Here is a 27,125-nt window from a genome sequence, read left to right as displayed (position 1 = left end):
TTCCATACATGTGGGAACTGTAATAATAAAGTAATTAATAAGACTACATATATGAAAAAGCGTGCTTAACAATAAGCATTCCGTTGTAGTCTAGTTGGTTAGGATATTCGGCTCTCACCCGAAAGACCTGGGTTCGATTCCCGGCAACGGAAATATTTTAATTTTAATTTCCTTTTTTCAGGTAAGTATTATCTATTTTGATTAGAGTTTAATTTTCAACGGTGCTTTCTATTTAATTTCCAATAGTGCTTTCTATGAAAATTTTATTTATATTTAATTTGTTTAAATTTTATCCATTTTTTACTTTTAATTTCTTTTTTTTGGATAAGTATTATTTTAATTTCCAATGGTGCTTTCTATTTAATTTCCAATAATACTTTCTATGAAAATTTATTTAAATTTTATTTATTTTTTACTTTTAATTTTTTTTCGGATAAGTATTATTTATTTTCATTAGAATTTAATTTCCAATGATACTTTCATTGAAAATTTATTTAAAATAAACTTATTTTACTTTATTTTAAATATCATTGATATTTAATTTATTTAAATTTTATCTATTAAATTCTATAAACAAAGATTACTAGCAATCTATTGATTCATTTATTTTTTTACTTTTACACATAAAATGAATAATTACAAAAAAATAATGATATTATAAAAAAATAATTACTTTAGTAAAATTTAATAATTTATAAAAAAACTGACAACTTTACGAAAGATACTAAATATTTTCGTAATCGTAAAATATATTGCTAAATTACAAAAAGTGACAATCCTTTTCATATTTTCTCTAAAAGGTTAAATACTATTTACTTCATGTGGTTTGGTCTAATATATGAGTCAACCCTTGTATTTTTTTTTTATATAAAAATTTTAATAAAATTAACTACTATCATCTTCTGTATTAGTTAAAGAACTAAACTTGTGATTTTAAGATTATAATTTGATCCTTAAATTTATTATTAAATATCAAATTCGTCCAAAATTAATTTTATTATCAAATTAGAATAAAATCTTATTATTAGTACAAATTAGTTTTAGTGCCTAATTAAAATAATAAATTTAATATTCTTTTTCTTGCTCTAATTTTTTTATTTTTAATACAATTTAATTCGAACAATTTAAATATTTTAAAACTACTTATATTTGCAATAATATTATTAAATTACTATATAATTTAATCTTAATTATTAATATAAAATAAACATTTATAGTTAAAAATATTATTTTATTATTATTTTTATTATTTATTATAGTTATACTATATGAAAAATTAAAATTTAAATTAAATTATCATGTCTTAATTTAGTAAAATAATCTAGACACACCAAGTTGACAAATTTATTATCAATGAAGAGATTATATGTTAATCTTGTATATTAAAATGAATTCTTTTATCAACTATTCAAATGAGATTAATATAAATAAATTATTTATTTTTAATATATTTTTATTTTAGTATCGAATAGAAATTATAGCTTGTAAGTATTTATTTTATTAAAAATTTAAGACTAAACTACATAGTAAATTAATAACATAAAATAAAAAATAAAGATTTTTAATACACTTAAATTTTCTTAGAATTAGATTATATTAAAAGAAATAAAAAATATAAACAAGTAAAATTTATTATTTTAATTACACTAAAATTAACTTGTACTAAAAATAAGATTTTACTCTAATCTCATAATAAAATTAATCTTGGAAGAGTTTGATACTTGATAATAAGTTAAAAAATCAAATTGTAACATTAAATTACCAAAATTAACAAGGAATGGGGTAGTAGTTAGTTTTATTAGAACTCAATGAGATTTTAATATAATAGAAAAAATGCAGGGATTGAGTCATATATTATGCCAAATCATAAGGGGTAAATAATATTTTACCATTTTCAAAAATTATACTAATATTTTTGTAAATGTAATTACTTGTGAAAAAATGATTAGTTTGAAGAAATTTAATTACAAAAGAATTAAAAAATTTACGAAAATTACTAAATTCTTTTCGTAATCATAAAATATATTGCTAAATTATGAAAAGTGATAATTCTTTTTATATTTTTTTAAATTATACTAATTTTTCATAAATGTTATTAGTTGTGAAAAAATGAATGATATTATGAAAAAATAAATATTTTATAAAATTTAATGATTTACAAAAAAATTGATAAATTTATAAAAGAATTAAATTTTACATAATCGTGAAACTTATTGCTAAATTACAAAAAAGACAATCATCTTCATATCTTTTATAAATTATATTAATTCTTCGTAAGTGAAACTAGGTGTGAAGATATTACAGAAAAATAATAATTTTTACAAAATTTAATAATTTACGAAAAATTAGTAAATTTACAAAAAGTATTAAATCTTTTCGTAATTATAAAATTTATTGCTGAATTAAGAAAAAGTGACAATTATTTTTTTCATATTTTTTTACAAATTAAACTTATCTTTTCGTACATTTGAAAAATGTATAAACTTTTTAAACTACTTTATGTTAATTTAGGTTACCAAATCTTTTTAAAAAAGAATTATATCAACAAAAATTAATTGTTATTGCTTTATTAATAGATTAAAATAAAGTACACTTATTTTATTTAAAACAAAACAACCATAGAATTCCTCATTTCCAATATAACAAGTAAATATATGATCTTTAGGACCTTATAAACTCACAACTTTATATGCTAAAAAAAACGCACGATATTTGGCTCCTTTTTAAGTTCACTATCTAACAAATTTAATCAAAAATTATTCTTTACATAATTTTTATTCATATGGTAAAACTCTATACTTATATTATATATAAAAATAATCTCTATAATCATCAAAACTATTATTCCTAATTTATGTCATCTAAACATAAAATATACTCTATATAAATTATAGTAAATTATAATCTTTTAAATATGTTTCCACATAGTAATAATTATATATAATTTAAAATAATATATTATGTAAAATTAAAAGCTTATGGCTAAATAAATTATTTATGTAAATTGATTTAATATAATAATTCAATCTTTAAAGTTGTTTTTATATTTTTTAATTTGTGTATACCGATGATTTTTTTGAAACTTATGAGTCTCTTTTTTCATTTCAATATAATAATTTTTTTGATATTATATCCATTTTCTAAAACTTAGTTTTTAACATACTATATTAATTAGATATATCAAAATAGTATATGCTTTATTTCTATATCATTTTTGTAATAAATATTACGCCTCTATTAAATTATAATATATTTAGAGTAATAAAACTAATCTAACCTTAAAAATATATCTATAAGGAATATAGATTGTAACATACTAATAAGTTAAAGTATTTCTAAGATGCCATTTCAATTTTTTTTAATTTAGCTTCATAAAAATATAAAACAATAAATTTCCTTTTACGATTTGATGGGCTTACATGTGTCGAATTTTGCAGAACTAAAGTGAGCTTTTGTTCTTTGTTATTTTATCTTAAAATTACTGATTTCTTTGGGAGATAAAACCTAGAAATTACACAAGGGATCCAAGCTTTCAATTTCAATTCCTTCCTTTCCTACCTTTTTTTTTTCTTTAAATAAAAAAGATTTCTTTTTTCCTTATAGTTTTAAATTTCAAATCAATGTTTCCTAATCGATCACATTCTTAACTAGGTCAATGATAAACCTAAAAACAACTAGACTAATTCCTGAAGCTTCTCCTAAATCATAGTGAGCTGCCATCTTAGTTTCTCACATTGACAAAGAAATCTCAGGATTTTCCCTTCTACTAATAAGGCAAACCTTAATTAATATCCATTTTTCCTGGGGCTGATTTTTGTCAACTCTACATGAATTATTCATCAGAACATATCCAAGACTATAACTCATTCACATGCCATCTGAATCTCCCATTCTTCCATCTCTAATAATACATATACATTAACCTAGTAACCCTTCTCAATTTTCCACTCACATTCTTCACTAGTCACCATGGTTATCATAAAGAACCACCAGAAGAGAACCAAAGGCCGCCAAAAGATTGAGATCAAACCCATTGAAGGGAAGAGCAATCTTCAAGTTACCTTCTCGAAACGCCGTGCCGGTCTATTCAAGAAAGCAAGTGAACTGAGTCTCCTTTGTGGTGCACAAGTTGCTGTTCTTGCTTTCTCTCCAGGCAAAAAGGTGTTTGCATTTGGCCATCCTAACGTTGAAACTGTGCTCGATCGCTATCTAAATGAAGGAAATCCTGATGCTAAAGAAGATACGGCACAGACTGTAACTAGCGATAGCCCACGAGTGCAACAATGGAATAAAGAGTATGAGGATGCAATGAAGGAGCTTGAAGAAGAGAAGAAGTGTTTGGCAATGGTTGAAGAGTGGAAAAAGGTCAGGGAAAGTAATGTGAATGGAGGGTTTTGGTGGGATGAACCTGTTGATGATATGGGTGTGGAAGAGCTGGAAGAGTATGCGAAAGCTTTGAAGGAGTTGAAGAGAAACGTCGGGATTAGGGCTAATGAGCTGATGATGATTGGTAATAATCATCATATTGTTAATAATAATCAAAATAATTTGGGTTACGGTGTTGGTACCAGTGATTTAGGTTTTGGTTTTGGAGATGGGCCTTTTCTGAAGTTTGATGGGTAATTTGCTTTAATTATTTAGAGATTTGATTATGATATAATGATCCTACCTTATGGAAACATGAAATAAGATTAACAGAGATGTTTGCTTGAGGGATGATTATTTGGAAGGTTTAATTGTTATGATTAACATTAATAATAATTTCTATATATATATATTAGATAATTATAAATTTGTATGACTAGTATTTTTAAATTTTTTAGAACAAATAAAAAAAGTTTTTTTTATCTATTCTCAAAATAGAAAAGTGTTTTGTCACATATATTTAAAACTAAATTTAATTATGATTAACTTTTCATTCGTGTATTATACAAGTTATTACTATTAATTTATTTATAAATATATTTCCCATGTTGCGGTTCCCTCCGGTTCGTTTCCCGATTGGGTTAGGGGAACATCCAAGCAATTGCCTTCGCGGATCCAAACGCGCTCACAAGGCGCACAATAAGAATAAGACCAATAGAGAGTTCATAAAAGATCATTTGAGCTGCAGATCATAATGCTCCCAGAAAGGTATATTTCGAATATAGAGTGAAAGTTCCCAACAATCAACGAGTTGATCATACCCTTCTATGAACCGTACGAGCACGTCCTCTGTCACCCCCCATCGCGCTTACGGCTCTATACTCCAACCCAACTTGCTCTGGCAGCTGACGCGCGAAAGAATTAACTAGAAAAGGGCCTTTACTCAACTCAAATAGGGGCACAATAGTACTTACAACTTTCTATAAAGGGGGGGCGGGGACAAGATCTTTTCTCAATTTAGTCTGAGCCCGAATCAATAAACTATAAAGACGTGCAAAGGGTGCCATGAATCCTGATTGTCAATTGAGTGACCCACTTCTGCGACTTTTGGGTTATTAGGTTGATGGATCGCGCCTTCATTGCTCTTGTTCTAAAGGTTAATGCCTTCCCTCCAAGACTTTGTGGAGGCGACTGAAGTATTACCTTCTTTTCTCTCGCATGATGCTAACAAAAGCTCGTACGACACTCTGTCTTGTGTGCTCAGACAAACTCCAACTTCAAACTAGACTTTGTCTTTCACACTCCATAGCTCTAAGACAATGATTGAATTCTTTTAGATAATTATAAATTTGTATGACTAGCATTTTTAAATTTTTATAATAAATAATTTTTTTTTTTTGTCTATTCTCAAAATAAAATAGTGTTCTGTCATATATATTTAAACTAAATTTAATTATGATTAACTTTTCATTCGTGTATTATACAAGTTATTACTATTATTTTATTTATAAATATTTTCCAATCTAAAAGAATTTGTACGCATAAATGCTTAATGCGTGTATTCAAGTTTGGTAATTTAACAAGATTTTCAAAATTTTAATTTCTTTTATTGTATTTGTAAAATAATAATAAATAGCAATCCATACTACAGTTTCAGATATTTTAAAAGTAATAATAATATTAATAATTAATAATCACTTAATAAAATTTTCAATACTTTAAAATTATATTGTTATTAAAGTTAATTTATACGTAGAAAGAGACTAACTTATTAATTTATCCAGTAAATCCTCAGATGTTAATAAAATTAATTAGACGTATTAAACGAAATGCTTTTAGGTCACTAACTTACGTATATAGACTAAAGCTTGCATCCATGTCAAGTATTAGGTAATGTCAAATATATATATTATATATAACATGTTATTGTCATCAGATAAATTTAATATATTCATATGGTTGTGGCATTTAATTTGTGAATAATTATTATTTATATTAGGTACATATATTGTAATAAACAAATTAAATAATACTAATATATAATACTTTCAAGTATTGATACATTACTAAATTAATTAAATTAATGAATTTGGTCACTCATTTAGATTTTTCCTTCTTTCCTGGGTAGAAGAAGTACATGAAGAGAAACATTAATTTAAGAGCGACCCAACTTGACAACAAACTCCCTAATGTTCTTGTCGGAACTTCCACCTTCACCGGCAGCCATCTGAGCTAAATTCCTCCATTTCTTAGCATTTACATCCATCTCTGTTCTTCTTTCTCCCTCCATTACTTCCCTTATGCACTCTCTTATAGCATCTCGCCTTCCAATTCCTTTCTCATCAACTGGAACTCTAACTCCCATTTTCCAGACATCCTCAATATACTTTGCATTAGTTGTTTGGTCTGTCCACTGAGGCATTGCCACCATTGGAACTCCCAAACTCAAAGCTTCCAAGGTAGAGTTCCACCCACAATGTGTAAGAAAAGATCCGACTGCTTCATTTCCTAACACTTGTAGCTGTGGACACCATTTCACCACTAATCCTTTCTCAGTTATCTCTGACATGAAGTTCTTTGGGAGTTTAGCCTCTTCTGGTGCTCTCACTACCCATAGGAAATAGCTGTCACTCATCTTTAATCCCCAAGATAGCTCTTCCATCTGCTCAACCCCCAGAGTTGCCAGACTTCCGAATGATACATATACTACTGACCCTTTTGGCTTATCCTTCAGCCAATTCATGCAAGCATCATCATTTGGCTTAAAGATATTGAATCCATAGTCTCTGTCATCTTGAAGCTGCTTGTCTAAGTACATAGATGGAATTGTTGGTCCGATTGTCCTTAATGGCCATAGTTTTGCAAGCCAATCTGCTGCCTGGATTAAAAAATAATAAATGGTATAACACACTGTAGAACAATTTATACAAAGTTAAAATGGCCAAACTGATTAAATTTATTGACTGACCTCATATTCCAGCTCATAGAACGTATTGCAGAGAACCCAATCAGCCTTACCAATATTAGAGAATTGATCAACAAGCATTTCAAAGGCGGCAGGGTAGGTTCCAAATTGATAAAGAAAAGACGGCAGATCTTGAGGTTGAAGTGGAGGCAACCCAGGAACCGATATTTTAATCTCCTTCAAAGGAAGTTCAATCAGCCCTTGATTCGCATGATAATATATGATATCAACAGCACAAGATTGAGTGAAATAAACAGCACCGTAGATCCCAAATTTCTTGGCAACTTCAAGACACCAAGGCAAAAATGCATCATAAACAATGCAGTCCACAGGGCAGCCAGAGATACTCAACTTGTGGACTAGATCTGTGAGCGTTTGAGAACCCACCTTTCTGAAGGTATCAAGATACACCTTGATGCTTTCTGCATCATCTATACCACCATCATCGTAGCCATCGGATATGGTTTCAAGATCAACAGAAGTAGAGGGTGGTTTATGCATGAGGGTTTTGTAAATGAAGCGAGTGGTAACTAGAGTGACCTTAACTCCTTTATGTTGTATCCGCTTAGAGAACTGAAGCATTGGGTTTATGTGGCCTTGGATTGGATAGGCTAAGACTATGCAGTGAGATGTTCGGCCTTTCTTTTCTTGCTCCATTTTTGGTTGCAAGCAAAGGAAATTGCAACTTCTGAACTGTGTATTAAAGTGCTTTTATATATGCTGGTTTATGTGAAGTGTAAAACTTGTTACACACGGAGATTTTTGGCAGCCAACTAACAAATTCTTTTCGAGATGGAATTGACTCTTGCTAAGGTTTTCTTTTCGAAAAAATACTTGCACGCATCTCAAATAATTACAATTGGATAGATATTTTATTATTTAAAATTAAAAAATATATTAATAATTTATTATTTTAATGTATAGTGATATATACCAAATTTAGATAAAAAGATTTTTTATCAAATTTTTTTATTATTTTTAAATAGTACCAAAGAAAAATCTCGCATTTCTTTTGCATGAAAATAATCTTATATTTATTTTATTCTGAGAATTAAATATTATATTTTAAATCATAATTTTCTTCAAAAATTGTAAAATTTAGATTACCAAATTGGATGTATAGATAACTTATTCTTTTTGCATTACATTCATCACAATTTCATATATAACTTTTTTAAGTTCGATGTATATATCGCTTATACATTAAATTTATAAATAATTGATATATATTTATTAATTTTAAATAATAAATATATATTAATTATTTAATATTAAAATATATATATATATATATATATATATATATATATATTATAATTTTTATTTATTACAGTATATACATAAAATCTTAATATGTGAAATTTTGTCCTGCATTAAATAGAATGCCCCATATGCCCCATTATCAATTTTTATTCATAACATCCAGTTGGAAAGGCTGTATTTTTTTTATTTTTTTTTTAATCAAATGGTTAAAAGATTCCATGTCAAATACGAAAAATTCAAGAGACTTCAGGACAGCTGATGCATGAAACTGTAGAAAGTGCAGTGTTTTAGTTTTGTAGTCATTAAGTTTAACAAAACAATAGGAATAACTTTTACTTAATTATTGTTTCTTTTTGGAACCAGTGATCAAAGAAAGACGCTCTCTTTTTGTTTTACTTTTAACTATTAGATACATAGTTTATATTTAATAATCATGAAACTTAAAATATGTATTACTTGCGATATATAAATAAAAATTCATTTTTTCTTTGTCATGCATTAATTTCTTTTAAGGAAATTCTTATATACTTTTAATATATTTCTTTGTCTCCCAAATACATTATATGATCTACTATATATTAAATATTTAATTGGTTTTGAAGTATAATGGAAATATACAGCAAAAGTAGGTGATTTTTCTTAAATCTATTGAATGTCAACTCGTTCATATTGGGTTCAGGAAATTGGCAGAGGAAAAGGAGAATATTCCCATACACAAACCAGTACAAAAGTAGACTTCAGGTATTTTTAGTGCAAAAACAAAAAAGGAGATAGGAAGGAAAGCCTACCGAGGTCACCGCATAATCTTATGATATATCCTTTTCATTTCAAGGCCACATAAATCCAATCTCTACACCGATACAGCATGAAGGATTTAAGGTCACTCTAGTTTCAGGGTTCGCTTCACTTTCGATGATGTCCAAAAATAACCCAAGAGATACATTTTCAGGTTGCCGAATGCCCTGCAAAGATAGAAGAGCAGCGTCAAAAGACCTGGATTTGGTGTTTAAATTAAGTCAGCAATGGGGAAGTAAAAGAAATTTAGAGTGAGAGAACTATGTAAAATAAAATGTGTATATAATTGTACCTGGCCAATATATATATAAGTGTATAATGATTGCTTCTTTTATGTGCTCTACAGTCTTTATTTCTTTTATAACGGTCCAATAACGATACTAGTTATAACTCCATATTAAATACTTTAAGTGCTTATTTTATAACCATTCATTATTTAAAAAGTTTAATTTACTCCCAACTTTGGAAGAATTAATTTTTCGAATCTTTACCCCTTATCTTAAGGGATAAGTGAATCGTTGAACTAAGACATCATCAATTCCTGACAGTCCATCATGCATAAACCATTGGGTGGCCATCAAGGTCTTCTTGAAGTTGCTAAAACATTTGGAACGGTTGATGCTGTTTTCTATTTTCAATCTTGTAATGTTGTATCATATGTTGTCATGTTAAATCAGGACGACTGATTGACCTTCTCCTTTCAAGGAGACTAAGATTTTGGCTCCAGGGTTACCTCCGCTTCAGCCTCAGGATCTGCCATCTTTTCCTTACTAATTTGTAACTTATACACTTCTGCCTTTCACTGGCTTGTGGATCAATTCTCCAATATCTTAATAAAGCTGATTGGGTTCTTTGGAACACTGATTATGAGTTAGAAATAAGAGTTTAGCAAATGCATTTTATATTGCAGGTATAAATATAATAGAAAGAATATTCACTTTTCGCATTTTGATTTATATCAAATCAAAATATCTTCAACTCCTTAATTATGGAACTTATAAAGCTTATTAAAATCAATTAAATATTAATTGTGTGATTTATTTACTCTTTATGATATAGAATTTTATTATAAATATGGTTCAATTATAACAGTTCAACACCCAATATTAATGAATAATAGGTAGCATTTGAAGCTTTTGTGTCCATAAATGTACGCTATTAAACCGAATTACGCAAATGATTATTTTTGTTTTTCGCATCACTATCATGATATTAATAGTTTAGACAGCGGACTGATTAAAAAAATAAACAAAACAAAAAAATTTCAATTTTAATTTCAATCTAATTTGAAACTGTAAAGAAAACCAGTTTACTCTTCCCAGCAAGCATGATCGGAACTAGGCTGGAATCACGGTCCTAATTATGGTTTGAAAACGTGATACAAAGCTTTTAGATATCGGTAATTTGTTTAAGAGAGTGATATGTATGTATGAGCGCTTTATATTTTGATATTTGATAATTGACGCAATACTCTATCATTTGAAATGAATGAATATTATATCAATTATTTATTAATTTGATGTATAGACGGAAAGATAAGTAAAAAATTTTCTTAAGTTGTAAATTAAAAACGATAATATATATATATATTAAAGTTGGACTAGTTACTATATTAAGAATTAATTGGAATGAAATCTAATCTATTATAATAGCTAGAGGTTATGCTTGTTATAATGTGTTTGCAACACATTGATTGTGTATAACTTTAGTTGATTTGATTTGCAAGTGAAGTAATTGAATATATAAAAGAATTTACTGTACAACACATACAGATCCAAAGAAGGGATAACTTAAAATATGAACGACAATAATTTTTAATGAATCACTACGTTAATAATTCACATAATTAAGAGTGGTTGTACTGTCACAACCCATTGATTATTGTAGTGTACCTTTTCTCTTTGCTTAATCACGTGATTATAATAATAAATTATGATTAATTTTCCTCCACTTTCATTTCAATCTTCGGCATAGCACAATAAGGGCAGCCATGCCAATGAAAATACTTGAGAATCATGTACGTATAGTCATTGTTTTAATTTCTTAACTTTTTGTTATCAAATTATTATTTTACTTGTAAATGCATGTCAATTTATGTTATTTATTTACTTAAAAGTAATTTAGTAAGATTGTATAAACTGCATCCACTAAAATTTTGTGTTTGTGTCTAATGATCTTTAATCATATCAATAGAGGACTCAAAATTAGCTATTAAAATTTACTTCACTTAAAAATTAACTCTTTAATCTTTAAATTAGCATGATACGTTAATAAACTTTTAATACTTTCATAAAGGTAGACCAAAAAGATTCAATGCATATAATGAAAATTTGACCCAACTTTTACAGAAGAAAGCTTTAAAGAAATTCAACTAAAATAGTAGGAAAAAACATAAACATAATGGCTACCACCAAAATTGCTGATGGCAATTTCCCACTTAGCGTTAGGAATTTTTGGCAGTATTTCTTGTACTCTCTTTACACCTGTTGTATTGTTGATCCTTGATTCAGAAACCATCAAATATGAATTGATGCGACAGATTTTCCTTTCATCTTTTTGGTCTTGGTTGGAAAAGGGCATCAACCTTTTTTGTCTGGTTTAGATTAGCAATAACTTAAACAGAACAATCATCAAATCGGGTTTTGAATTGGTGATTACTCAAATAACAGTATAAAAATCGTAATTTATGAATAAAGGGATAATATGGGTTGGATCCCAAAAATTGTTTTAAGTAACTTTCACAAACCTTAGTCTAGGAATCTTGTATCTGTGTAAGGTTTGGATTTAAGTCTGCCTGCAGAAGACATATAAACATATTTATTAAGGAGGGAGACCTAATATGGTATATTTAATACAGATCAGATCAACGTAGCACTTAATTGAAAAAAGAAAAAGTAAATTATATATGGTAAAATACTAATGGGTTATTATGCATATTCAAGTGTTTCAATGCTGTATTATTAAATAAGGTCACTTCTCCATATTCAACTGAAAATGAGCCGAATCAATTTAAATATATATATATTTATATTTAAATCAAATTTCCAACTACATTATTAATTGAAATTAGTTTAAGATTGAAATATTTGGACAAATTTGAATGAATTAAATAAAAGTCAAGTTTGAAGTATTTGAAATACTTTTAAAAAAAAAAAATTGTCTTACATGCTTTGTTATATAAATGAAAATAGATTAATGATTTAAGAATAATTAAATTCTTGCATACCCCCACCTGCTACAGAAGTGAATCAAACTTGAACCATTGGGATCATTTGACACCTCTACCTGCCTCATGCTATAAAAGACCAAGAACCTTAATTTTTAATAGTCTTATTTCCTTTCAGAATTTGAATGTCTCAAAAAATTGAGTCTATAATATCATATTTATATTCTTCAATCACATTTATTTATTGTAGATTGCAACTTGACAATGAATGTACTTTACTCTATGGTTAATTAAAACAACAAATTAATTCTTTGATTTCTAAATACATTTAACTGTACCAACATCAAATAATAAAAAGAATTTCATTGCCATTACTTCAAATCTATTAAATCTTATAAATACATTTATAAAAGAAGATTTTCAAATGTCAAAGAGAGTATTATCACAATAAAAGCAAAAGAAAACATCAGAATATCCAGGGAGAAGATTTAAGACATTCTAATAATAAATAAAAATAAATAAACTGACATGATATAAGAAAGAAAATAGACCATGCACCCCAAAGAAGAGAATTTGATCAAGTAAAAAGGGAGAAAGAAATAGGAGAGGCACTTAGTTTTTAGGAGAGAAAGCAAATAACAAATGCAAGAGTAAAATGTATTGATTTAACCAAAATCATATTACTTTCCCTGCAATAAGTAATCCTCATGCGCCATACTGGACAATGTATATATATATATATATATAAGACAGCTTCTGTTGTTGGGACTGTGACATCCCAAAGTGACATCTCACAGCTGATAAGAGGAGAGTGCTAGCTAGTAATTGAGCCCAACGAAAAGACATGCACGTGAAAATTCTACACCAACGAAAGGTAAAATGTACAGACAATACCATATGTACCAACAGATTGCTGTCTTGTTGTAACAACAAGATATAATTATGTGTCTGAATTAATTACTTCGTGCAGGTATTATAAACCAATATACGAAGACGCAAAACTAAAACCAGAAAGAGCTAGAAACTTGAGAATAACAGAAATATATGGAGGAGAACATGAGCAAGAAATCCTCTACAGCACACTTGTAGTCTTAGCCTACCCAGTCCAAGGCCATATAAACGCTATGCTTTAATTCTCTAAGCGGCTAGAGCATAACGGACTCAGAGTCACATTCGTTACAACTCGAGCTGCCTTCAATACCATACATATTAGAGCTGCACAGTCATACTCTTCTACCTCCCTAGGCTCCATTGAGCTAGAAACCATATCCGATGGCTACGACGAAGGTGGTATAATCCAGGCAGGAAGTATCAAGGCATACCTAGAATGATTTTGGCAAGTTGGACCGATGACTCTTGTTAATCTTTTAAACAGGCTAAGTAGTTCAGGTTGTCCTGTTGATTGTATAATATATGATGCATTTATGCCTTGGGGATCTTGATATAGCCAAGAAGTTTGGGTTGGTTGGTGCTGTTTTTTCTTACTCAATCTTGTGCTGTTGATAGTATATATTATCATGTGCTAAGCAACTTATCAGATTTCCTGTTTCCAGCACAGAGACTTTTATTCCAGGATTACCGCCTCTTAAATTACAAGATATGCCTTCTTTCATTTTTAACTTGGGCTCTTACCCTACTTTCTTTGACATGCTTGTGGATCAGTTCTCCAATATTGATCAAGCTGATTGGGTTCTTTGCAATACATTTTATGAGTTGGAAAGAAATGTAAGCATAAATTTTCTTTTAATGTCATAAATAGAACGAGAAATTTAGAAAAAAAATTTAAATTGTAGAATGAAACTAATAAATATATATATCTTTAATTCTAAATTACTATTACTCTAAATCTAACTTAATTTTAGTTTATTAACTTTGTTAGTTATTAATGTGATTTTTTGGGTTATAAGTATTTAATATGAAATTCTTGACAGGTTGCGGATTGGCTTGCCAAGCTCTGGCGATTTAGAACAATTGGGCCATCTATACGATCCATATACTTGGACAACCGGCTTGAGAACGACAGAGACTACGGATTTAGTCTTTTTAAGCCGAACAATGATAGATGCATGGGCTGGTTAAATGATCGGACAAAAGGGTCGGTAGTATATGTATCATTTGGGAGCCTAGTCGATCTTGGAGCAGAGCAAATGGAAGAGTTTGCTTGGGGATTGAAGGGGAGAAACCGCTATTTCTTGTGGACTGTGAGAGCATCAGAAGAGGCTAAACTACCAGAAAATTTTTTGTGGAGGAAAATTCTGACAAAGGATTGGTGGTGACATGGTGTCAACAGTTAGAAGTTTTGGCACATAATTCAATACGATGTTTTGTTACACATTGTGGGTGGAATTCCAGTTTGGAGGCTCTGAGTTTGGGAATTCCAATGGTAGCAATGCCACAAAGGACAGACCAAAGCCCCAACGCTAAGTATATTAAGGATGTCTGGAAAATGGGACATAAAAGTCTCGATTGATTAGAAAGGGATTGCTAGAGACGAAGATATTGAGTATTGCATAAAAGAAATTATGGAAGGAGAGAAAGGTAAAGAGATCAAAAGAAATGCTAGCAAATGGAAGGAATTGGCCTACGAGGCAGTGGATGAAGGTGGAAGTTTTGATAAAAACATTGATGAGTTTGTTGCTAACTTCGCTCAACATTAAAATTTGAAACAATAATATAGTCCTATGCATATGATTTCGTATTGGAATCCTACTGCCTGATGTTTATAGTTTGCGAAATGGCGTTGCTGGTGGGAGCTGCTACACCAAACAAATTAACAACAATTACTTGCCCATATATAAGGGCTGATAGACCCCTGTTCTGTTTTAATTCATGAATGAATATTTCCTTTTAAAAAAACAATTACTTCCTAATTTAAAGCTAACAAGAAGCTAATAACAATTAACAAACTGTAGATGTGCAGATGAGTAGTTGAGGAAGAGAGAAAAGCACCAACATTAGAATGGAGGGATTAAATTCTTGGACCATCCAACAAGTTACAAATATGGTATCATCCATGTCCAGTTAAATTGCAGGACACCAAAACAAACATTATCTAGGCCAACCTGGTCTCTGCTTTAGGTATATGTTGGCTCCCCAAGTTCTTGTTGTTTAAAAATCTAAGTCATTTTCTTCCTTTCTAGGCTAAAAATGGAGGTTGGTAGGTAAGCTAAATAACAACGTTGCTATATAAGCACTTTGCACATGTGCGTAGCATACGGAGATCCAACGAAGTAATTAATCATACTGATGCCTAATTAGTTTCATCTCAAGAATATTTATAACTCGTGAAGGCTCTAACTTACTCCCCCATTCACATTCTTTGTATGACAGATTAAAATAGCTTACTCATTGTTAAAGTCATTATGTGTTCTTAAAGATATAAGGTACTAATCTTGCATAATTTAATTATCTCTTTTTTCTTTTAGTTAATTTTATGCTTAAGCTTAATTCCATATGGTTAATTGTTATGTTTGATAGAAAAGGAAGAAGAAGAATTATATGGAGATGTTAGGCCAAGAGGAAATCGTAATCATTGGAGGTGGAATTTGTGGGCTTGCCACCGCCCTCGCTCTTCACAGGTCCACTTTTCTCTACCCACAATTCCTCATGCTCATCCATCTTCTTTTCAATTATTTCATTATTTTATGTACTTTCGTGTTTGTGTTTGTCTAAGTGTATTACATACATAAGCTTTGAAAACAAACATTACACCATTGAACGTTTTATTCAATGGAAAAGAAAATTAAAGGTCCGTTCCTTCATGTTGGGTAGATTGTTAACCAACTGGCCACCTTTAAGGGAAATTACTGATCAATTACTTGTCTACAGGCAAGGTGTTAGAAGCAAAGTACTTGAAAAATCAGAGACATTGAGAACTACAGGAGTGGGAATCATAGTAAGACCAAATGGTTGGCGAGCACTTGATCAGCTTGGTGTTGCTGCAATTCTTAGGCAGACATCTGCTCCTATTCAAGGGTGAGATGGATTTCCATCTAATTGAACATATTGCAAGTTTCACTCTTTCAATTTACATTAATGTAGTGTGTTTTTTTCTATATAATTAGTAACTTTATAATGATTTATGCATGCAGAGGGCAACATATATCAGTTCATGATGGAAAGCGAAAGAACTTGCCAGGGTAAGTCCTATGCATTGCCTTGAAGACGACTAGTACTTTCAATATAATAGTTCTAATAAATTATGTTAATTGCATAAAACTAAAAAATAAAGCTAGGAGGGCAGAATATAAAAAGAAAAGTAATTTGAAGGTTGGGGCCACAATAGAAATACCTATATTTATAGATTAGGAAATTAACTAAATATATACTAGAGGATGCAATACCTCTTGCTGCTAGATAAATTTTCTAGTTGATATTAAAAATTTTTCATTTATATTCGAATGGTATCAATTTAAAAAATTTTACCAAAAATATCATTTTAATTTAAGTGAAAAAACTTTAATACGAAAAGAGTAATTTGTGTTTCGTTTTGTGAGAGAAAGTGTCCTCTCAGTATTTTTACGAAGACAGATTAATTATATGTAAATGCATAAAGATCAATTCTATCAGTGATAATAATAATGAATGATTGTTCACGATGAAAATTATATATTTACAAGCAAAAGCCTCTGGTCAAAAAACGTGTCAGACCGAATGCTATCAGTATTATCATAAAACATTGAAAGTACTCGTGATTATTTATTCCAAACGTTGTATAGGGATGGAGAAACTCGATGTTTAAGACGAAACGATCTTATCAAAGCATTGGCCGATAATTTGCCAGTGAACACTGTACAATACGGATGCCGAGTTGAGTCCATACAAGTGGATCCAATAACCACATACCCTATACTCCATCTCCATGGTGGACGTGTCCTTAAGCCCAAGGTAAAATCGATAACACTACTTTGTTTTTCCTTTTTTTCTCTTTTTTTTTTTTTAATATTTTATTTTAATAATTTCGACAAGGCGGGATTCGAACTTTTAAGTTTCTTAATCATGCTGGGAAACAGATACTCGACTATGAAACTATTTAATCTCATGCCACTTTTTTTTCTTCTTATGCATGCTTACTTTCTTGTTCATCTACGTATCCTGTAGATTGTGATTGGTTGTGATGGTGTGCACTCTACCACTGGAACCTTTCTGGGCTTAAATTCACCAAAATTTTCTCCAACATGTGTCATAAGAGGCTTCACATATTACCAGAGTGCGCATGAATTTGGTAATGAGTTTCATCTAGTGAGCAGCAAATGCGTTCAGCTTGGAATAGTGCCCGTTAATGAAAAATTGATTTACTGGTTTGTAACTCGGGAGTGGGGTTCTGAAGGTAAATTAATTCCAATCCTTTTAATTTTTTCAATATGTTTGGCATTAATTAAACTGCTAAATTCCTGAAACACCAAAGCCTGGACTATTTCTTCTAAGAGTCTCAAGTTTGAATCTCGTTGATTAATTATTGAATAATATATGAAATCAAAACTTGCTGTGACAGATCCAAAGATTTCAAGAGATCAAAAACGTATTAAGGACTCAACACTAGAATTACTCAAGGGTTACCCTGAAAACACAGTGCACTTGGTGAAGAATAGCCACCTAGACTCCTTGTACCTAACAGGCTTGACCTACCGTGCGCCATGGGATTTACTGACATCAAACTTTAGAAAAGGGACCGTGGCATTAGCCGGAGATGCAATGCATGCAATGGGTCCATTCCTAGCACAAGGAGGCTCGGTCTCACTGGAAGATGCAGTAGTGATTGCCAGATGTTTAGCACAAAAGTTGAATACTAGAACAATGAAAGATACAAGAATAAAAGTTTTGATAGAGGAAGGATTAGATGATTATATGAAACAAAGAAGAATGAGAGTGTTTTGGATGTGTTTGCACACATACTTAATTGGATCAGCATTCCATTCTTCGGCATCGGTAAAGCAACTGTTGAGCATTGTCCTCCTAATAATTCTTTTTAGAGATTCAAATAAGCACACTCGATATGACTGTAGCCAGTCTTCCTAAGTTATTATTTTTTATTTTCTTGGCTGTATTGTTCGGATAATTGAATTTGATATAAATGTAATAAGACTCTAATATTGACTATAGGGTATGTCATTTTCATCACATTATTGATGATATTAAGTGGCTTTGTTCTAATCTTAATTCTGTGTCATTTTCTTTTGTTAGAAAAACTGGCAATCAAGTGGGTCATCACTTGGCCAAATTAACTGTTTCTAGTAATTGTTCTTGACAATTTTGTTTTGGCTGATATTATTTTGGTAGTTTACAAGTAGTATCCCATTTTCATTAAAAAAAAAAAAAAAAAACTAAATTTTCAGCCTCTAAAGCATACAATATAAATAGAGAATATAAACAGAAACCACAATCCAACTCTTAACAAAAAAAAATAGCTGGCCAAATTAGCTAAAAAATTAAAACTTTACTGAAAATGGTAAATTTAAATTAAATAAATAGAAGAAAAAAAGATATTTAATTAGACTAACATAATATCACGAACATTAATGGTGTGCTAATTTGATTCTCTTACTAACAAAGAAATTAAAGAATTACAAGCTGCCAAATACGGCAAAAAAAGGCGTTTCCGGAGACTAATTGAAAGAACTTAGCCGAATTAAACACCTCTTCTTCTTCTTTCCTAGCAATGTTCAATGAATGCAACTGTTCTTTTGTTAATTTTTTTGCTGGGCATCAATAATCTATTTCCTACATGTGAATTTCTATTGTTGTTTTAATATTAAGAAGAATAAATTAACAAAAATGATGAACAAGATTAATTGATTTATAAAATTAGGAAACCTGTTAACAAGAACTTAGCTTTTAATTGTTAAACATTCATATTAAATATTTCATAAAAATTAGTTAACAATAGAAGTAATTACAGGGTCCAATATAAGAATGTCTTAAAATGAAAGGATTTTAAATTCATATCAATTATAAGAATAATAAAAGAAAATAATGAAGGGGTAATCCCTTGTTGCTGACCAAAGTTCTGATGCTGTTTTATTGCAATTTTTATATTTTTGCTCTTTTTTTTTTTTTTTTCAATCTTTAGCTGTTGTGAGTGTATTTGGTCGGCTGTATGGCTTCAGGTATTTTTCTATTATTTTCTTTTTAATACATTTTACAGTTCTTTTCTTTCTTTCTTTTTTTTGACATTTAAGAGCTCTAGTACCATATGCAGAGAAAATAACATTTTTTCCCTATTTTCTGGGACTAGAATTTGACAGAGCTAATTTGAAAACACGTATACTAACAATTTGCTTTCAGTCCTAGCCGCTGGTTGTATGAGAAAGTTTGATGAACTTGGGCTTCAAGTTTAAGAAGACCATGGTCATATGTTCATATGTTTTTGTTTTTCAAGTAGGTGAAACTTTTATGTCGTTAAATATTTAATATTGTAATTGTTGAAGAATCAGGAAAAGAAACTGTAGTCTCAGAGGGAGCATCCTTTCCTGCAAAGCAGTAAATGTCACTTCAACCCATATCCTATTCAGAAAGAATCATTAGGCAACCGTTAGGATAAAAACTCAATAAGCAAATTATATATATATATATATCATCCTTCACTATAAAAGACTCAGAATTCTTATTTTTCAATATACAATATTTTTCATTGTCTTTTCACATGGTATCAGAGCCTGGTTCTCACCAGTAATCATCATATACCTCTTTTAATCTCAGCCATGTCTCAAAATGAAAAACTGACCAATATCATTCTTAAAGGCAACTCCAACTATTTCGAATTGTCCCAAACTGTGTATATTGCCCTCAGTGGCAGGAAAAAATTAGGATTTATCACTGAAACAAAACAACGGCCAAAACCAGAAAGGCCAGAAGCCCCAACCGAAGAAGAAATTGACAGAATAGAGGAATGGCAGACATCTGACCATTTGGTCATGTCTTGGCTCACAAATACTATGGAGCTCCAAATATCCTGTTTCTGCATCCTGATGGAATCATCAAAATCAATTTGGGAAAAAATGTAAAACCTTTACGACCACTAACACAATTTTGCACATATATTCAGACTCAAACGAGAGTTAGCGCAAATCACTCAGGGAACAAAAAGTTCCTCATAATATGCAACAAAAATTCTCACTCGGTAGGAAGAGTTACAGAACTATATTCCACCTTCAATCGACCCACTAGAAATTCAAAAAAGGAACGAACAAGATCTGGTATATACTTACCTTGGAGGACTGGATTCAAGCTATGAAAGCTTAAGATCGCAGATCCTCCTCACAGCTGAGCTTCCTCGAATAGACGAAGTAATAGCCAGCGTCCAGCACGAAAAAATGTGGAGGAACACCATGAGCATCCCCTTCCCCCCGCAACTCATGGAAAATCACACCTACAGCGCTCGTCGCGAAGGCGCTCGTCGGCGCGGAGGGCCAAGCATCGCGCGCTGTGACTACTACTAAAGGCAGGGTCACTCCCGCGAGGTCTGCTGGCACATACATCCGCACTTGAGGCCTTCACGGGGGTGGGACGGAGCTGCAGCATTATGGAGAGGGGCAAAGGGAGAAAGGAAAGGGGGCGGCGGCAGGAGAGAGATTTTTTGGACAAAAGAAAATATGGGAGAAAGAGGGGATGTAGGATTAGGAAAGGGTGCATATGCTGGGTCGGGTGTCTTTAATCAAACCCGATCCGAACTCGGCCTACTCACCCGACCCGACCCAACAACCTCAGCCCATCCAGGCTTCGGCCCAGTCCACCTATCAACCTCAGCCCATCCAGGCTTCGGCCCGTTCCAGATTTCGGCCCAACAGTCTTTATGGGCTCCTCAAGTCCAACAGTCTTCGGCCCAGCCGGCCCACCTTGATCCAGACTACCAGGCCCAATCGACTCCCACGGCCCACCAGCCTTCTTAGGCCTAAATGGTTGACATCTTGGCCCAACTCTAGGCCCTTGTCCAGCAGCCCAACCGGTTCGGATCAAACCTATCCGATGGGTCAGGTTCGGTTCAATCACTATTAAACTTCTCAAATAACTGCCATAATGCTTGGATTATTGACTTTGGACCACTGATCACATGACTTGGGATCCCACTCAATTACAAAAAATTCATTCCATCAATGATTCTCATCATGTGACAGTTGCTAATGGAAACAAAGTCAAAATTCAAGGATATGGCACCACAATTTATTTCAATCCAATATTCATGATATTTTATTTTTGCCTGATTTTAAATCTAATCTCTTAAATTACTCGTGACTTAAATTACAATGTTATTTTCTCACAATCTTCAGTCATTTTTCAGGATCAAATTTCCGGAAAGACGATTGGTGAAGGTCAATTAGAAAATGGTCTTTATTATCTGCATGACCCCACCAAGGCCTATTTTGTATCCACTAATTCTTCCCAAGATATGTTAATGCACTAAAAATTTGGGCATCCTTCTGACATTATTTTAAATAAATTACTTTGTTCAAATTTAAATTCTAGCAATTGTGACGTGTGTAAATTTTCAAAACACACGCGACTATCTTTTTCCTTGTCATCTAGTGTGTCTGAAAATGCATTTGATTTAATTCATTCAGATGTTTGGGGACCTGTCCCCGTTACTGCTTATAATCATTTTCGCTATTTTATCACCTTTATTGATGATTACTCTCGTACTACTTGGATATACTTATTAAAAGGCAAAAATGAAGTTTTCTCTCGATTTCAAGATTTTTTCAATTTCATCAAAAATCAGTATAATGCACAATTAAAAATTTTTCGCTTCGATAATGGTACGGAGTATGTAAATCAAAATTTTTTCACCTTTTTTAAGCATCATGACATCATACATCAAACCACTTGTGTTAATACCCCCGAGCAAAATGGAGTGTCTGAACGCAAAAATCGACATCTTCTCAATGTCGCTCGCACTCTCCTTTTTCAAAGTTATGTCCCCTCTATATTTTGGTCGGATGCCTTGTTAACTGCAGCCTATCTCATAAATTGGCTGCCTACCGTCACCTTAAAAAATCTTAGCCCTCTAGAAGTCCTCAAAAGCCGCAAAATAGAAGTAGGCCACCTTCGGGTTTTTGGATGTGTTTGCTATGTTCATATCAAGCGCTCACACAAACTAGACAAAAGTTCAGTCAAAATCATATTTCTAGGCTATTCCTCCACCCAAAAAGGATACAAATGCTATGATCCTTTAACCCACAAAGCTTATGTTTCCCGTGATGTCACCTTTGTGGGAACTGAACCCTACTACTCACCCTCCACCGATGCTGTTTTTTCTCATATACCGTGTTAGTCTTTATTTTCGCTTAACTCTGATTCTTCTCTTAGCAGCTCAGAACTGGACCATCAGCCTCAGGGGGAGTCTTCTTCTGTCTCAAGGCTACTTTCTTCAGGGGAGAAACTCAGCCTCACGAAGAAGAAATTGCCTTGAGAAGATCCACTCGCCAATCCAGACCTCCTGTAAAATTTAGAGACTATGTGTCTCATATGGTAACATATCCAATTCAAAACTTCATTTCTTATAATGTCTTATCTAATCAGTATCGCAACTACCTCTATCAGATCTCAAACCACACTGAACCCACAAATTTCTACGAAGCCAATACCGACCCTAAATGGTGTAAGGCTATGGAAGAAGAACTTCGTGCCTTAGAGAAAAATGATACATGGAGTATTGTTCCTCTTCCAAAAAATAAAAAACCCGTGGGATGCAAATGGATATACAAGATCAAGTACAATAGTAATGGCACTATTGAGAGATATAAGGCCAGACTTATAGTCCGAGGCTTCACTCAAACTTATGGAGTTGATTATCAAGAGACATTTGCTCCAGTGGCCAAAATAATTACGGTCAGAATTCTTCTCTCAATAGCAATCAATCAGGGCTGGAACCTATTTTAAATGGATGTCAAGAACGCCTTCCTACAAGGTAATTTAGAAGAGAAAATTTACATGAGACTACCTCCTGGTCATAAGTCAACCTCAGACACTTCCATGGTATGTAAACTAAAGAAGGCTATTTATAGCTTAAAACAGTCCCCGAGAGCATAGTATGCCAAACTCAGTCGTTTTTTATTAAGTATTAATTTCAGTAAATGTGAATCTGATTCATCCATGTTCGTTAAAAATACTCTTAATCTCACCATTGTTATCTTAGTGTATGTTGATGATATTATAATAACAAGGAATGATGATCAAGGTATAGAGGATGTCAAACAAAGTCTAAAACAAGAATTCGACATCAAAGATCTTGGTCAACTGTCATATTTTCTAGGCATAGAAATGGCAAAGTCCAACAAGGGCTTATTTCTATCTCAAAGAAAATATACCCTCGACCTCTTGAAAGAAACTGGAAAAATAGGCGCCAAACCTGCCATCACACCTATGGAAACCAAACTTAAACTCAATTTAGAAGATGGAGACCCCTTAACCAATATAGGGCACTATCAGCGCTTGGTAGGAAAATTAATTTATCTTACTGTCACTAGACCTAACATTTCATTTGCAGTTAGTGTAATGAGCTAGTTTATGCATGCCCTCGCACCGGTCATCTAGAAGCTATAGATCGAATCCTTAGATATCTCAAGGAAACACCTGGACAAGGAATCTGGATGATGAAGAACAATACTACTAACATAGTTGGTTTTTCTGATGCAGATTGGGCTGGAAGTTGTGGCAGGAAATCAACCACCGGTTACTGTATCTTTGTAGGAGGAAACTTGGTGACATGGAAAAGTAAAAAACAGAGTGTAGTGGCTAGATCAATTGCCAAAGCTGAATATCGTGCAATAGCTTCCACTGCAAGCGAACTCATTTAGATCAAACAAGTCCTCAAGGATATGAAAGTTAAAGGTAAAAAACCAATGCAAATGCACTGCGATAATCAAGCTGCTCGACACATCGCATCAAATCCGGTGTTTCATGAACAAACCAAACACATTGAAGTCGATTGCCACTTCATTAGAGAAAATGTTCAAAAAGGAGAGATTGAGACCCCCTACATCAGAAGTCAAGACCAACTGGCAGACATATTCAAAAAGGCCCTTGATAAGCAGAATCATCATTCGATCCTTCGTAAGATGGGTTCCATAAATTTACTCAAATTCACCTTGAGGGGGAGTGTTGAAGAAACAGGAAAAGAAACTGTGGTCTTAGAGGCTGCACAAACTAGGTTGCTTGTGTAGACCTATCATCATAGACCACCTCAGGGTAAAAAAGGAGCATCCTTTCCTGAGGAAAGGCCATTTCCACCCATACCCTATTCAGAAAGAGTCGATAGGCAACCGTTAGGATAAAAACTCAATAAGCAAATTATGTATATATATCATTCTTCACACTGTAAAAGACTCAGAATTCTTATTTTTCAATATACAACATTCTTCATTGTCTTTTCACAGTAATAGACAAACATAATGCATAATTTGTCAGAAATCATGTGATCCGAAAATGTTCTTCTTTGAGGCGTTTCTAGCGACCACTTTCGTCCGTTTAGTGTTCATAATTTATTTTTTTAAAGGACACCTTCTAATCTGTGCATAATCTATCTATTTATGTAGCATAGAAAGATGGACAGGTAGATAGATAGATATAGTGCCTGTCCAAGAAAATTCTCTAGAGTGAAAAATAGAGAAGGAAGGAAGTGGCTGCAAAGCTCATGTTCTTGTCCTTCCATATCCTATGCAAGGCCACTTAAACCCCATGTTACAATTTGCTAAGCGCTTGGTCTCAAAAGGAGTCGAGGCCACTCTGGCAAACACCATAGCCATCAACAAGTCCATGCATTTTGACCCAAGTTGCCAAATCGATATTGAAACAATATCTGACGGCTTTGATGAGGGTGGCTCTGCACAAGCAGAAAGCACAGAGGTTTACTTACAAACATTCCAAGTTGTGGGTTCGCAGTCTTTGGCAGATTTAATCAAGAAACTGAAAGATTTGGGGCGTCCTTTAACTGCTGTTACCTATGATGGGTTCTTGCCTTGGGCACTTGATGTAGCCAAGCAGTTTGAACTGATAGGAATGGCTTTTTCCACTCAGCCTTGGGCTGTTAATAACATTTATTATCATGTCCAGAGAGGTCTTCTTCCAATTCCATTATCAAAGCCAACTGTTTCGTTGCCTGGATTGCCTCTGCTTCAAGTTTCAGAGATACCATCTTTTGTGTTTGATCATTCAGGATCATACCCTGGTTTCAGAGATTTGGTAGAACCAATTTAGAAACATTGATGATGCAGACTGCGTACTTTATAATTCCTTTTACAAAATGGAAGAAGAGGTACGTCGTATGTATATAATTCCTGGAATATAATTACTGTAGCGAGTCATTGCAGTGAAGTGAAATAGTTGTAATGATTAATTAGTACCGTTAAGAAGAATAGACAATGAAATAAACTAAGTGATAACAGGCTCCACAGGTATTTTGGAAGTGACGAGGTATTTTGGTTTATTTTATATTAATCTATGAAGGATTTTGATAGAGTATTTGCTGATTTTTCTTTTCAGGTGGTGGATTGGATGGCTAGAAGGTGACGATTAAGGACGATTGGACCAACTCTTCCGTCTATGCACTTGGACAAAAGACTAGAAGATGATAAAGATTACGGCGTCAATCTTTATAAGCCAGACACTAGTACCTGATCAAATTGGCTCCATGATAAGCCCAGTGGTTCAGTTGTGTATGTGTCGTTTGGGAGTGTGGCAGAACTTGGAGCAGAACAGATGGAAGAGCCGGCGTGGGGATTGAAGGGAAGTAATTGCTGCTTCTTGTGGGTTGTTAGGAAATCAGAGCAATCCAAGCTGCCTGGAAACTTCATGGAGACATCTGAAAAGGGTTTGGTGATTACGTGGTGCCCACAAATGGAAATGCTAGCTCATGAGGCAATAGGATACTTGTAACACACTGTGGGTTCAACTCTGTTCAACTCTGTGCGTATCCCCATCATTTTTCGTGAATAAGTAATTACATGTCCTTGCATTTACATGGATAAGTTCCATATTGTTTATTGAATTTGAGAAAACTTCCTGATGCAAGTCATTAATGTAGGCTAATATCTTTATTTGTGTACCTATTGTATTATTACGTACCTATTTGTATTAACTAAGAGCGATTGTTTTAGCTAAAAACGGGATTCCGACAGTAGCCAAGGAAAGAGGGGTGAAATCTCCCAAGCATCTATCTTTCAAGAAGTTTAAGCACCCTTAATGTTGATAAAGAAAAAGACTATAAGCAAACAACCACTGAAAACCTCAAAAGATTTCTTGTTGTCGCCATAGGTAGATCTGAGTTGTAAAAGCTTGAAGGTAATGAGAAAAAGCTGCAAAATTGGATTATTCAACCCTAAAGATCAAGAACAAGGATAAAGAGTGAAAAGAAAAGAATCTCCCAAGGAAACACACTAGAAACCTGAAAAGCACTACAATCTGAAACAACTAAAAAATTATGAAAACAAACATGAAAAATAAGTGGAGAGAGGGCGGTGGTCCGCCATCTTTTGACCGGCTGTAACCCTAACAAAAGTTTCTTTAGTGGCGTTTGGTTTAGTTGATGGGAGCTAGCTAATAGTTATTTGTTTTCTAATAGTAAACTTTAAAAATCAA

The 27,125-nt window shown here is 32.2% G+C and overlaps 3 protein-coding genes, 1 non-coding gene and 2 pseudogenes across 6 annotated transcripts; 5 read left to right on the top strand and 1 right to left on the bottom strand.

Moving 5' to 3' along the window:
• The first annotated feature begins 79 nt into the window (after positions 1-79).
• TRNAE-CUC lies at positions 80-152 on the top strand. Its single transcript has one exon. It is a non-coding gene; the product is annotated as a tRNA-Glu (tRNA).
• A 3,817-nt stretch (positions 153-3,969) lies between these two features.
• LOC8262335 (agamous-like MADS-box protein AGL62) lies at positions 3,970-5,560 on the top strand. The gene is made up of 2 exons (XM_002532406.2): positions 3,970-4,619; positions 5,485-5,560. The coding sequence occupies exons 1-2, from the start codon at positions 3,970-3,972 to the stop codon at positions 5,558-5,560; spliced, it is 726 nt and encodes a 241-aa protein (XP_002532452.2).
• Positions 5,561-6,376: 816 nt separating this feature from the next.
• Positions 6,377-8,048, bottom strand: LOC8262334 (UDP-glycosyltransferase 74F2). The gene is made up of 2 exons (XM_002532405.4): positions 7,334-8,048; positions 6,377-7,243 (listed from the first exon to the last, which is right to left on the bottom strand). The coding sequence occupies exons 1-2, from the start codon at positions 7,985-7,987 to the stop codon at positions 6,521-6,523; spliced, it is 1,377 nt and encodes a 458-aa protein (XP_002532451.1). The 5' UTR covers positions 7,988-8,048; the 3' UTR covers positions 6,377-6,520.
• Positions 8,049-11,788: 3,740 nt separating this feature from the next.
• On the top strand, positions 11,789-15,361 carry LOC8262332 (annotated as a pseudogene).
• Positions 15,362-15,660: 299 nt separating this feature from the next.
• LOC112536802 (monooxygenase 1) lies at positions 15,661-18,713 on the top strand. Of its 3 annotated transcripts, XM_048376417.1 has the most exons (8): positions 15,661-15,784; positions 15,885-15,937; positions 16,032-16,132; positions 16,383-16,529; positions 16,646-16,693; positions 17,273-17,441; positions 17,655-17,883; positions 18,049-18,713. In XM_048376417.1, exons 3-8 carry the CDS (start codon positions 16,053-16,055, stop codon positions 18,570-18,572), a joined length of 1,197 nt encoding a protein of 398 aa, XP_048232374.1. In that variant the 5' UTR covers positions 15,661-15,784; positions 15,885-15,937; positions 16,032-16,052; the 3' UTR covers positions 18,573-18,713. The 3 variants fall into 3 exon arrangements, with proteins under 3 accessions (XP_048232374.1, XP_048232373.1, XP_025015446.2); XM_048376416.1 differs by lacking the exon at positions 15,661-15,784 and having other exon boundaries at positions 15,824-15,937; XM_025159678.2 differs by lacking the exons at positions 15,661-15,784; positions 15,885-15,937 and having other exon boundaries at positions 15,961-16,132.
• A 5,654-nt stretch (positions 18,714-24,367) lies between these two features.
• LOC8262329 lies at positions 24,368-26,592 on the top strand (annotated as a pseudogene).
• Positions 26,593-27,125: the final 533 nt, after the last annotated feature.

Source organism: Ricinus communis, chromosome 7 (genome assembly GCF_019578655.1).
Source record: "Ricinus communis isolate WT05 ecotype wild-type chromosome 7, ASM1957865v1, whole genome shotgun sequence".
Classification (NCBI taxonomy): domain Eukaryota; kingdom Viridiplantae; phylum Streptophyta; class Magnoliopsida; order Malpighiales; family Euphorbiaceae; genus Ricinus; species Ricinus communis.
This window is presented reverse-complemented; position numbering and strand designations above follow the sequence as displayed.

Coding starts and splice junctions, on each gene's coding strand:
- LOC8262335 (XM_002532406.2), top strand. CDS start 3,970: ATGGTTATCATAAAGAACCACCAGAAGAGAACCAAAGGCCGCCAAAAG. Junction 4,620..5,484: donor CCTTTTCTGAAGTTTGATGG/GTAATTTGCTTT, acceptor TTGGGTTATTAG/GTTGATGGATCGCGCCTTCA.
- LOC8262334 (XM_002532405.4), bottom strand. CDS start 7,987: ATGGAGCAAGAAAAGAAAGGCCGAACATCTCACTGCATAGTCTTAGCC. Junction 7,244..7,333: donor TCTATGAGCTGGAATATGAG/GTCAGTCAATAA, acceptor TTTTTAATCCAG/GCAGCAGATTGGCTTGCAAA.
- LOC112536802 (XM_048376417.1), top strand. CDS start 16,053: ATGGAGATGTTAGGCCAAGAGGAAATCGTAATCATTGGAGGTGGAATT. Junction 16,133..16,382: donor ACCGCCCTCGCTCTTCACAG/GTCCACTTTTCT, acceptor ACTTGTCTACAG/GCAAGGTGTTAGAAGCAAAG. Junction 17,442..17,654: donor GACGTGTCCTTAAGCCCAAG/GTAAAATCGATA, acceptor CGTATCCTGTAG/ATTGTGATTGGTTGTGATGG.